Here is a 13,592-nt window from a genome sequence, read left to right as displayed (position 1 = left end):
ACATCAAGAATTATAACATTCAAAAACCAGCCGGAGAACACTTCAATCTCTTTGGTCACTCGATTACAGACCTAAAAGTGGCAATTCCTCAACAAAAAAACTTCAAAAACAGACTCCAAGGAGAGACTGCTGAATTGGAATTAATTTACAAACTGGATACAATTAACTTAGGCTTGAATAAAGACTGGGAGTGGATGTGTCATTACACAAAGTAAAACTATTTCCCCATGTTTATTCTCCCCCCCCCCCCTTCCCCTCACACGTTCTTGTCAACTGCTGGAAATGGCCCACCTTGATTATCACTACAAAAGGTCCCATGTCCCCTGCCTCCCCCCACTCTGCTGCTGGTAATAGCTCACCTTAAGTGATCACCCTGGTTACAGTGTGTATGGTAACACCCATTGTTTCATGTTCTCTGTGTATATAAATCTCCCCACTGTATTGCCCACTGCATGCATCCCATGAAGTGAGCTGTAGCTCACGCTCAGATAAGTTTGCTAGTCTCTAAGGTGCCACAAGTCCTCCTGGTCTTTTCACTGGGGCGCAGTGGTGTTCCGAATGACATCACCGTGCTGCACGGGCAGCGCCCAAGCACACACAGTCTGGCATGGAGCCTACCTACGGCCACTGTGCACCAGAGCCCGAGGCTGGAGGGGCGGGACAGAGCAGGGCCTGCGCGCCCAGGCGGATGCCTGGATGACGTCACGCAGCGCCATCGGCAAGCGCAGCCTGACTGGCCCCCACCCAGCCAAGGGGGCGGGGTGTGCGCACGTACGTACGTGCAGGAGGCGGGGCACGTCGTCCTCGTGGGGTTACGCCTACCGGCAGGTTGCGCCCCACCAGTGACTGCGGTGATCTGCCCGAGTCGCAGTCGCCGCCATGTTGTCCTTGGCCGCCCGCGCCGGCCCCTTGGCTCCGTACCTGTCGGCCACGGCGCACGCCGTGCCGGGTCCGCTGAAGCCGCTGGTCCCGGGGGTGGTGCTGCAGGCCGAGAAGCTGCCGCTGGACCCGAAGCGGCTTGTGCTGTGCCGGGAATCGCTGAGCGGCCGAGCGCCCCGCGGAGGCCTCGTCGCCACCGCCAGCCTCAACGGTGGGGGCAGCCTGGGGTCGGGGCGCTGAGATGGAGCCGCAGGGTCGGGAGCGTTACTGGGGCCTGTGGGCCTTGCTGCCCTGGGGAGCAGCGCCCGGGTCGCTGTGGCGCAGGGCGTCGGGGGTGGGAGGGAGCCCGGGAGGAGACTCGCAACCCCAGTGAGACCCCCGCACCCGTACGCCTCAGGTCACTGTGTGAGCGGGGACTGACCCAGGCCTGCGACTCGCCCCTCTGCAGCTGCACTTCAGGGTAGGCCAGGCCTTGGGAGTGACTTTGGCGGCTGGGGCTGCACTTCTCATGCTCGGGTTTCTCCTACAGCTCAGCTGTGAGTTACTGACTCTGAGCTGCACCCCAGGAAGTGTTTGTGTCTATCCCCAGCGGAGGAAGCCTTCTCAGCCCACGTAGGGTCTGGTGCAGGGGTGCTGTACATCTCCCCTGTGTGTGGGACTGAGGGACCCTGGGAAATGTGAACAGTTGGAGTGTTTTCCATACTTGAGGAAGTAATTGACTCTAATTCAGTGCAAACTGCGTGATCACAAGCAGTGATTTTAGACAAGAGTTTGTGCTTGACTCCTTCGTAGGTACTCCGGGCAGGATTTCACTTGACAGCTCCAGAATAGGGAGAGAACAGAAAACACTGCATGTAGCATGTTGATGGTACTTAATTGTTTTAACTACAAGTGAAGAACTACATCAGAGACCAAAAGTGAGGGGCTTCTTTACGGTTACAAAAACAATAGTTTTAATCTTACCAGGAGACTCATGCCATCAGCCTTATTGTTGTCCAGTTCATGCAGTGTTTTGCAATAGTATGTGCAAGGGTACTGACAGAGTAGTTCCTTTCAATAGGATGTTTGTATAGTGGTGGACTTCACAGGACTTAGTTTTCAAACCTAGCAAAGTCGAGTCTCCATGAAAATTTTCCATGCAAAACTTCCGTATAACACTATCCATGTTCCAGTTTTTAAAACTGGAAGTATTTATTCCATTTTCCTATATAAAAAAAGTAATGGGCTTACACGTGTTAGTCCATAAACATGGGCATGCACAAGTATTGACCCATTGACATGTTAAATGGCACTTGGCCTTGTCTATAGTGACTCACATCTTGTTTAACATTGGTTTGTGGACATTTCTCAAGATTTCCAAACGTTAACCTAGTTTCTAGGGAAGATAAGGCAATGAGGATATAAGCCTGCACAAAATGGACAGAATAGTTTCTCTCTGTTTCCAGATTGCCTTTGCTTGATTTAGTTAATATTTTTATTGTAAATGGAACAGTTGCACTTAAAGTGGCCATTGAATGTGTGTGTTGGGGGAGGCTCAAGTTCTGAGTGATCAACTTGACACTGTTTTGGCTTGATTTTTCAGAGGCGCAGAGCACCTGCACCTCCTCTTGGGTGAAAATCAACCTCAGCCTTGGTTTGAGACCAGAAATTGCACTCAGAATTAGCAGCTGCTTCTGAAAATTTTGGGCTTTAACTGATGTAATTGAGATACAAACATTGAAATCTACACTACAGTTTTCAATGGCTTCTCTTTGCAAAGTTTGTTGTAAATAGATGTGCTTTCTATCCTCCATTAGTTCCAGCTTGGTGCAATCTCTGCATGATGACTTCCTTTGCACATAATGTCTCGTTCTTATAAATCCTTTGAGGGGACATTTCTATTAACCTTTTTATGTTACCAATGGGAATTTCTAGAAAAACAAAAATTAAATATGCAATATAAGGCTAAATATTTCAGTACATAACAGAATCTTGGCAGGTAGCGTTTTCAGCCTTTAAGTTGATATTTACTTTATTCTTTAACGGAGTATCAGTTTTTGTTAAGACAAATAGCCTTCACTTTTTCTGAAAAAAAACGCCACGTAAGTTTGCATTGGTGCTGACCCAGTGGACCATTTTGGCATAATAATTGTGAAACTGGGAATCCAACCAATAAAGTTTGGCACTGGAGTGTGAATAGAAGACCTGAGGGAAACATCTTAAATTTGTGCAGTAATCCAGCAAACACATGCATGCTTATTTTTACACTCTTGAGTGGTTCCACTGAAGTCAGAGTAAAGTACATGTATAAATAATTGCAGGTTCATGGTCTAAATGCTTTTTTAAATCCATGTTTCTTAATCTCAGTGTTTCCAGGGAACTTTGACAAATTCTTAGTGATTTTTTTTTCATTTTAGTCTTCCCTCCCTGCTGCCCATGGTATTCTTCAGTGTAAAAAGCTAACATGTATAATAAGCTGCCATTTAACCTACCACTGTCTCTAAAAATCAAAATTGTTTGTTTTTTAACGTTTTAAAATTGTGGTAAGCCATCGCTCATAAGCAGTCTTTCAGTAAGGAAGGGAAGATTTAGCAAGGAAACAGATTTCAAGCTTTTAAGAGGATATAGAATTTTAAAATGTCCTTTACTATTGCTGTATTTTAAGTTGTGCCAGGGCTCTTTAAATCATTACATAGCTCAGTTGTGAATATAATACAATCAGAGTGTTTCTTTTTAGATAGACTTGGCTTATAGTGTCAGATATTGGTGGGTGGTGGCAGTCTCTTGATAGAAACTTGTTAAGTTTCCCAAATTGTCTTAGTTACAACCCTGTTGTGGTAATATTACTTTTTAACAATATGCAGTTATCAGATTTACTGTTTACAGAAAGTCTTATGGACCTCTTTCCAATTTCACCTTGAATTCCTGAAAACAAAACAAAACAGCATCATAGTAATATAGTACTAGGTCTTTATTATAAAGATGCTTGCAGTTAATAGTATTTACTTTTTTGTTGCAGCTCCAACTAGTGTTCGTTACGTCCACAATGATGTCACAGTACCTGACTTCTCTGACTACCGTCGCTCAGATGTGTTAGATAAAACAAAATCTTCTCAAGATAGCAGCGATGCTAGGAAAGCGTTTTCCTATCTTCTGACCGCAACAACATGTGTAGCCTCTGCATATGCTGCTAAGAATATTGTCACCCAGTTTGTTTCCAGCATGAGTGCTTCTGCTGATGTGTTGGCATTGTCAAAAATTGAGATCAAGTTGTCTGAAATTCCGGAAGGCAAGAATATGGCTTTCAAGTGGAGAGGGAAACCCCTTTTTGTGCGTCACAGAACCCAGAAGGAGATCGATCAGGAAGCTGAAGTACAATTGACTGAACTAAGAGATCCACAGCATGATTTAGACAGAGTAAAAAAACCAGAATGGGTTATACTGGTTGGTGTCTGTACTCATCTTGGTTGTGTACCCATTGCAAATGCTGGAGATTTTGGTGGTTATTATTGCCCTTGCCATGGGTCGCACTATGATGCATCTGGCAGAATTAGAAAAGGTCCTGCTCCAGCCAACCTTGAGGTTCCATATTACGAATTTACTTCTGATGACTTAGTTGTTGTTGGTTAAATAGCTGGACATTTGTCTGCTTCATCTTTTGCTGTATGAACATTGTGAAAAAGGGTTAATATTCTGGTGTGGTATAAACCTAAATGATCCTAAAACATGTACCTAATTGTCTAAAATCACTCTTAAGAAGTATGCTTTAATGCTTCCCAATAAAGAATCGAACTGACTGATCTGTCATTTACTTGCTGTTAGTGTCTGATTACTGAAGAAATCTGATGGCATTACCTAATAAAGTTATGGATGCCCTGGTAATAAGTATGGGGTGATGTAGCATTGGAACAGAAAACTTAAGCCAGAATTTTCCATACTTAATTATAGCCATTTCAGTCCCACTCTCCAGAAAACCCTTGCATACTATGAGAGGAAAATCTGACCTGGGAACAACTCAGTTGTTTTAGGGAACAGATAAAAACTAATCTCTAAGAGGCATACTTCTTAAAAAAAAAAAAAAAAAAAAAAAATCCCTACTCATCATTATAGACATGTTGTTTTAGTTTGAAATATCTTGCTTTCTACACCAGTATACATCAGTTTTGACTTTGATGGTAGATGGAGATAAACACTGATTAAACTGTTGATTTAAAAATAAAAACAAGTAATTCAATCATAGTGAGACTCCTGTATGTGGTTGTATGCCAGAAAAATCAAGTTCTAATCTCATTAACTTCTTCAGTAGAAGCAGTTAACTAGCAAACAAAATAAAGTTTACTGATGGGAACTCAACTTTCTAAATACAAAAAAAAAAAAGGCAGCATAGGCAAACACACAGGAAGTGTGATGATATTCATGCTTTAGAACTGCTAATATTTATATTTGTGCTTTCATACAATTTCAGTCCATAAAGTTAGATGAATCATTATAATGTGAGAGACGAAGTCATAATCCTTTCCTTTTTAAAGCATGTGTATTTTGGAAGAGTTAGTCTGTCACTTAAATCTGAAAGTGTCCTCATTTTAACATTACCACAAAAGGAGATGCTGTTTCCAGTGGTGGCTTTTATATAATATATGCATAACACATAGGAAAATCTATGCTCATGGCTTTAAGAACAGACTGCCATATCTGAGTACATGTATGACTTATATAACCTCATAACAGCTGTAAAAGTTCTGCAACTCTTTTCAACCTCTATATGAAACTATAAAAGTGTTAAACATTTACTTCAGTTTGCAATATTTGTCTGGCATTAAGCTGAATACCTCTAAGTTGGTGTCTTTAAAAACACACAGCTGCTTCCTCCACCTATTCTGCATGGATCCCATTCTATTAATTTTACATTTTTTAATAAACATTTCTAAATTGCATCCAGTCTTTTACCAAGTCACTATATTTCTTGTCAGTCTCTGCTGTACCTCAGCTGGCCCTGGGGGAGAGAAAGCAAGGATAGTTGAGTATTACAGCAATATGGGCTTGTATTAGTAGAATTAAGGGTTTGTAATAATTTCTGTGATAACACCTTGTTTTTAATGGATATTCACAGAATCCACCTAGGTTCATTTGATGCCAGGAACCTGAGTGCCTAATTTACATATACACAAGCATATTTGCTTGGATTTTCCTTGACAGTTGAAAACAAATTACTTGTTTAAGTTCACTAGCAATAACGGGGTGTTATCTTCAACTTACATTTACACTGAGGGAAAAGGAGGAGATAAAGGAAATAACATTACTTTATGAACATTTGCTAATCCATAACTCCCCTGTGACCGAGGTAAATCACCATATTCATAAGAATTGTGATATTCAGAACAGCAGTTGATGCAGTCTAATCTTTCATGTCAGTTACTAGCCATAACCAGATGCTTGAGTCAATGTTGTAAAGATATAAGGCTGGGCAGAGAATGGTAATTCTGTTTTCATGGAGGATTTTGAAACGTATTCTTGAAATTTTGAACAGCCAAAATTCTTTGAAACAAATCTAAATATTTAATTTCTATAACTTTAAACTAAATTCTGCTGGAGGGCTGCTGGGGAAACTTGAACACCTAGCTGAGATGGGAGCCTTGGAACTTGTGCTCTTGGGGCTTCCCTGCTCCTTTGGAGTCTGCAAGTTCATAATTACTCTGCACCCACGGCATCTTACTCATCCATAAGTGAAAGCTTCTACCTATGCATGATAAAGTATCATAATGAGTATTAAAAAAATCTGTTCCAATTTTTCTTAATATATTAATTTTACTGTGTTAAATATGTAGGTCTAAATGAGGGCTGCATCTGCTACTCCTATTTCAGTCAGTGAGATTCTGCTGTTCAGAAGTTCTGTGAACCAGTCTGTTTCTATTTAGGAGCCTAACATTTGAAAATGTTGGCTCTAGTTTTCAAGCGCTGTAGTCTAACATGTTTGAGTCAAGTGTCTATTTAAAAACCCTGAAATAAAGACCTTCAGCGTACACATATGCACTGATTTTCCTCAACATTTGGGAAATGATCTATATAGGGCACCATGGTAAATTTCATAAGTTCCACATTTATGTAATCATTTCACTTTGACCTGCTTAGCTTCTGCTACAGCTCTTTAAGCGCTGGTGATGAGCTTCTCTCTATATTCCTATTTTTAGGAAAATGGAAAATTGCATTCTTCAAGAACTTTGGTTTTAAACCTATTTCAGGGGGAAAATAAGCTTGCAATTTGTTGTTGGGCACGTAACATCAGAAAAGTTAAGACTTTTAGCTCCCCCAACCCCCCCGTTTTTAGGAGAGGGTGAGCTCCCAAGCTGAACCTTGCATTTATCTGAACATCTTCTATTGTGTAACAGCAAATAGCTAGCCTATTAAAGAGTAGTTAAAAATCCCCATGGATTCTCTTGTTTTAAACATTCATCACAATTATAACAAGCTATTTGATCCTTCAAAAACACTGACTATTTTAACAAGTTCTGTCATGTCTGTGCATGTATAAAATCCTCGACTATGCTTTGCAAGCATGCAAGTCCTGCCATACAAAAGTAATATATAAACCAGTTTCACCTGCTAGTCTTTTTGAGGGCACTGTCAATTTAAAAATCATACTTCTATGTGATATTAACTACATTTTTTTTTACAAGTGTAGATTAGAATCCTGTAATAAAGATCAAAGAAAAATGTCTATTTACAGTTTCTTCACTTTGTGCATTTGACAATTTATATGTAGTATATATTGTTTCCCTGGCATAGTCAATTTCTGTTGTTTAGTGAGTCCTTCATACAAGAATATCAGAGTTGGAAGGGACCTCAGGAGGTCATCTAGTCCAACCCCTTGCTCAAAGCAGGACCAATCCCCAACTAAATCTTCCCAGCCAGGGCTTTGTCAAACCTGACCTTAAAAACCTCTAAGGAAGGAGATTCCACCACCTTCCTAGGTAACCCATTCCAGTGCTTCACCACCCTCCTAGTGAAAAAGTTTTTCCTAATATCCAACCTAAACCTCCCCCACTGCAACTTGAGACCATTACTCCTTGTTCTGTCATCTGCTACCACTGAGAACAGTCTAGAGCCATCCTCTTTGGAACCCCCCCTTCAGGTAGTTGAAAGCAGCTATCAAATCCCTCCTCATTCTTCTCTTCTGCAGACTAAATAATCCCAGTTCCCTCAGACTCTCCTCATAAATCACGTGCTCCAGCCCCCAAATCATTTTTGTTGCCCTCCGCTGGACTCTCCAATTTTTCCACATCAGGGTGGTAACTATTATTTTTTTTAACAATATGCAGTTATCAGATTTACTGTTTACAGAAAGTCTTATGGACCTCTTTCCAATTTCACCTTGAATTCCTGAAAACAAAACAAAACAGCATCATAGTCTATATAGTACTAGGTCTTTATTATAAAGATGCTTGCAGTTAATAGTATTTACTTTTTTGTTGCAGCTCCAACTAGTGTTCGTTATGTCCACAATGATGTTACACTACCTGACTTCTCTGACTACCGTTGCTCAGATGTGTTAGATTAAACAAAATCTTCAAGATAGCAGCGATGCTTCTTGTAGTGTGGGGCCCAAAACTGGATACACTACTCCAGATGAACAACCATGCTGAATAGAGGGGAATGATCATGTCCCTCGATCTGCTGGCAATGCTCCTACTTACAAGCCCAAAATGCCGTTCGCCTTCTTGGCAACAAGGGCACACTGTTGACTCACATCCAGCTTGTCCACTGAGGGGCAGAAAAACATTAAAAGGATGCAAATGTAAAACTACAGAAATTTGCAGAGAGACTTAGCTCCTAATGTTTTTAACTCTACTGTTAGGAATTGACACGTTTCAAGTTGACAGGGTTCTGTTATAGTTAATCCCTCGTTTCTGTTACTCTTTTACCCCAAGGATATTGAATGATTTACTGAATGGAAGGTTTTCATTTCTTTTAATTTTCTGGCCTGGGGTATGCAGGAGGTCAGATTAGATCAGTGGTTCTCAGCCTTTTTGGGCTTAGGACCCATTTGTAAACCTTGGTGGCCTGTCACAACCCAGCAACATGAGATGCCCCAGACCTGAAGTCCTCCACCCCCCACAGTTGTTCAAGGGTATTGACTCTTAACAGTGCAGCCTTAGCCAACTTTCACAATGTCTTCAAACATATACGATTAAGTGAAGAAGTTACTCCAAAACTGAGCAGTATAACTGTTAATGACTTTTCCAGAATATTCATTTCATGCATTAATTAATTCTCAAAACACATTTTAATGAAGGATAAACTTTTGCACAGTCATCATACACCAGGTCAGTCACTCAACCGGGAACAGAACCCTGACAGTAGAGGTGGAGGGGAATAAACATGGGGAAATAGTTTTACTTTGACACGTGTCATTACACAAAGTAAAACTATTCCCCATGTTTATTCCCACCCCCCACTGTTCCTCACACATTCTTGTCAACTGCTGAAAATGGCCCACCATGATTATCACTACAAAAGGTTGGGGTTTTTTGTCATCCCCCGCCCCCCGGCCGGTAATAGCTCACCTTACCTGATCACTTTCGTTACAGTGTGTATGGTAACACTCATTGTTTCATGTTCTCTGTGTATATAAAAATCTCCCCACTGTATTTTCCACTGAATGCTGTAGCTCACGAAAGCCTATGCTCAAATAAATTTGTTAGTCTCTAAGGTGTCACAAGTACTCCTTTTCTTTTTGCAGATACAGACTAACAAGGCGACTACTCTGAAACCTGTCAATTGGATTAAATTCACCTTACAAAATCTTGCCAAAGAAATTAATATAACACATTAACACTCAGATTTTTTTAATGAAGTGCAAGTTTTATTATTGTATGAGTGGAATATTTTCAGTTTTGTTTTAACCTTAAACCCTCCAGAGCGCAGGCTTTTGGAAAATTCAAAATTTGATTTCTTAAAAAAGGAATAGAGAGATAACGGCTCTGGCTTGAAAAATGTTTTCCCATTTTCAGACACAGATCTTCTTTTATGAGAAATGACAAATATTTAAAATGGGGTCAATGTATAACATGCAGTTAAGGCCAGTTGTCAAGAGGAAAATGGCAGTAAATAAGGAATCAAAATGAAAAGAAGTCTTAATAAAATTCTTATAGTACAAAAGTGGCTCCACTTTTTGACAAGTAGGTTTCTGTTTCCTTGTTGATTAGTGATTCCAGCAGTTCAATATTTCCTGGATATAGGAAATTATGGCATGAGGAGTGATAAATCCCATTGTTCTATATTGTGCCTCCTGCCCATGCCAAGCAAATTTAGTAATTAACAGATGGACTAAGATACACTTGAGCAGAAATATTTTCCATTTAGGCTCATTGAGCATTAAAGGTTTGGTGGTGCTGTATTACTCATGGTGAGGATACACGGTGTGAATGAAAAGTAGAAATGTTTCCGTGTAATTAAACTGCTAATCACACAGCATACTCGATTGGATGGTATCCAATTCCATGCACCAAAAGAAAGACTGAGTGGCATTAACTTGCATGTATTCCCAAATATTTTATGGCCAAGTGACTTCTGCTGTTTTGACATACTCCTTTAGAATGTCTCTATTTTGACTATTCTTCATTAGCCTATAATGAAAATGAAGGTCTGTGCAGATTAACTGCTGCTGCTCCAATGATGACCAAACAGAATACCTGCCAGTACTGCTAACATCAACACAACTCCAACACTGTGTCCTCATCTCCAGTTAGTATTATTTCTTTATTGTGAACTCACTGAATTACAAACCCATATGCCATCTTGGGAAGTTGCCACACCTTTCTCTTTAAGAATGTCTCTGTAATGGTATATAAGAGGGGGAGAATGGTGTTTTAACATCAAAGCAGCAACTTATACTACTGTTGAAGATTAGATAATTATAAACAGATAGTACTTAGTGTATTTTCATTTGTAATCAAGTATTGAATGCTAACACCTTAGCTAATGCAACAAAATCTTAGCTAACTTTCACAATGTTTTACAATTTTATTGATTATAAAAAATTATGCAGATTCTATTAATTTAAGAAAACTGAACAGTATAATTCCCAGGTGCAGCCTTACCCATCCAGGTGCACTTTATGACTCTTAAAGTAAAGCATTTTATAAGCATAAGGGCCCCAATCCTGCACTTAGCTCATTGGGACAACTCACCTGTTTAAAGTTAAATATAAAATTGTTTGAAGGGTAAGGATCTAATTACTGAAATCTCTCAGCATCTTTGGAGGTAGGAAAGTATTTTATCCACATGATTGATGGAGCTAGTGAGGCACAGAGAAATAAACTGATTTGCCTTGTGACTTTGAGTAAGCTGATAGCAGAATTGGGAATAAAATCCATAAGATTTGGTTCTCACACCTTCTCCCTAAACTATAATATATGAGAAAACACATCCTAATTTAGGAATTAGTTAACCCACTACTTAAACTGAATCAAATTTTATTCTGCTTACAGTCTAGAGAACAAAAATAATAAAACTGTGAACATGAATATATGAAAATGAAAGCATATTTTTATTTATTATTGAAGACTTTGTGAAGACTCAATCATTCATTTCTTAATAAAGGAATAGATATCAACATTAGTCAAAGCAGCCCTTCCATTTTCATGCACGGAACTTCTCTCACCAGTAAATAAATATGTAAAATGGTGCTAAAGTACAATACAACATAAAACATTTTCAGGATAAAGTAAGGTGAAATAGAAAAAAATAGTTCAAATGCTATGTCAATTAGAGCTGTCCAAAAAAGTTTCCACATTTTGTAAGGAGTACTTTTCCATTCCCTCTTTGACCAGAGACTTCTGAAAGTCAATAACTCTAGAAGAGATAAACACGCAGTCTGAACAACGATAAATCTTATTGTCCATTATTGGTCTTCCTGCCAATGCCAAGCAAACTCAATAATTAACTGATGTGCTAAGATGCACTTGAGCAGAAATATTGTCCACTGTTTCCAGGAAGGATCGTTGTGGTCTAAAAATTTAGTGCAGATATCCTCTGCATAGGTAGGATACACTTTGTGGATGAAAGGCAGAAATATTTCTGTATGCATACAGCATAGAGAGCCAAGGAAAGTCCCTCACACAGTCCATCAGCACCAATGATACGGGATTAATTGCCTTGCGTTCCCAACGTTTTTGTGGCTCTTGGCCCCACACTTTAATATATGTCAACTCCTTTAGAATGGTCTTAATGTAGCTGTTACTCTTTAATGAGTCATAAGGAGCATGAAGATACCGAGCAAACTCACTACCAACAGTCCAAACATGGCCAAGCAGAACATGTGCCAGAGTTGCTAAGATCAACAGAACCCCAAAGATAGCCTGCTCACCTTGCCTTTTATTTCTTCTAGCACTGTGAGCTTGCTGAATTGTCTTTGCCATGTTGGGAGCTTGTTTTTTCTTCCAGTTCCAGACTGTAGCTGTCATAAATATAAAGGGAAGGGTAAACACCTTTAAAATCCCTCCTAGCCAGAGGAAAAACCCTTTCACCTGTAAAGCGTTAAGAAGCTAGGACAACCTCGCTGGCACCTGACCAAAATGACCAATGAGGAGACAAGATACTTAAAAAGCTGGAGAGGGTGGGGGGAGAAACAAGGGTTCTCTCTGTCTGTGTGATGCTTTTGCTGAGAACAGAACAGGAATGGAGTCTTAGAACTTAGTAAGTAATCTAGCTAGATATGCATTAGATTCTGTTTTGTTTAAATGGCTGATAAAATAGCTGTGCTGAATGGAATGTATATTCCGGTTTTTGTGTCTTTTTGTAACTTAAGGTTTTGCCGAGAGGGATTCTCTATGTTTTGAATCTAATTACCCTGCAAGGTATTTACCATCCTGATTTTACAAAGGTGATTCTTTTACTTCTATTAAAATTCTTCTTTTAAGAACCTGATTGCTTTTTCATTGTTCTTAAGATCCAAGGGTTTGGGTCTGTGTTCACCTATGCAAATTGGTGAGGATTTTTATCAAGCCTTCCCCAGGAAAGGGGGTGTAGGGTTTGGGGAGGATATTGAGGGGAAAGACGTTTCCAAGCGGGCTCTTTCCCGGTTATATATCTGTTAGACGCTTGGTGGTGGCAGCAATAAAGTCCAAGGGAAAAAGGAAAATAGTTTGTACCTTGGGGAAGTTTTAACCTAAGCTGGTAAAATAAGCTTAGGGGGTTTTCATGCAGGTCCCCACATCTGTAGCCTACAGTTCAGAGTGGGGAAGGAACCTTGAAAGTAGCTTATGCTATTGTTCTGCTGAATGCCTTCTCTAATCTGTTTTATTGCATCACAAAATAGTTGTGAGCCAGAAAATGCTGAACCTAGAGGACCCTTCAGATTCTTCTCTGCCTTTTGGATAATTTGCTTTCTGTCAGGACACATCACACAGAACCCGTGTGTCAACACAGAACCCGTGTGTCAACAGGTCTGTGCCTAAAGTTCTAATCTTTGGGATTGAACAGAATTGCAAAACTACAGCTGTGACAGCAAGAAAACTCAATAGTAGAAATAAAGAAGTGGTTAGACATCAGTTTGTAGGTTTTACCTTTTTTTTTTTTTTGCCTTAAATTAGTCCTCCCCATCCCCCCCGCCCCCAAACCACTCTCTCTCTTTAGAGAAATTGTTTGCAGCTATAATTGTGCCATAAAGGAGTGCAAGTAAAAACCAGTCCTTTAACTCTGGTTTAACCTCTGTGGTCCCACAGAAATTGAAATAA

General features: G+C 40.0%; 1 protein-coding gene across 1 annotated transcript; it reads left to right on the top strand.

Annotated features, from left to right (window-relative positions):
• Positions 1-732: 732 nt before the first annotated feature.
• LOC102947970 (cytochrome b-c1 complex subunit Rieske, mitochondrial) lies at positions 733-4,669 on the top strand. The gene is made up of 2 exons (XM_037877964.2): positions 733-1,090; positions 3,878-4,669. Exons 1-2 carry the CDS (start codon positions 880-882, stop codon positions 4,486-4,488), a joined length of 822 nt encoding a protein of 273 aa, XP_037733892.1. The 5' UTR covers positions 733-879; the 3' UTR covers positions 4,489-4,669.
• The last annotated feature ends 8,923 nt before the right edge of the window (positions 4,670-13,592 follow it).

The sequence above is a fragment of the Chelonia mydas genome, chromosome 12, assembly GCF_015237465.2.
Source record: "Chelonia mydas isolate rCheMyd1 chromosome 12, rCheMyd1.pri.v2, whole genome shotgun sequence".
NCBI classification, from domain to species: Eukaryota; Metazoa; Chordata; order Testudines; family Cheloniidae; genus Chelonia; species Chelonia mydas.
The sequence above is the reverse complement of the archived record's forward strand: the minus strand, read 5'-3'. Positions and strand labels throughout refer to the sequence as shown.

Excerpts from the sequence above, each read along its gene's own strand:
- LOC102947970 (XM_037877964.2), top strand. The coding sequence starts at position 880 with ATGTTGTCCTTGGCCGCCCGCGCCGGCCCCTTGGCTCCGTACCTGTCG. Across the intron at positions 1,091-3,877 it reads CGCCACCGCCAGCCTCAACG|CTCCAACTAGTGTTCGTTAC; the intron begins GTGGGGGCAGCC and ends TTTTTGTTGCAG.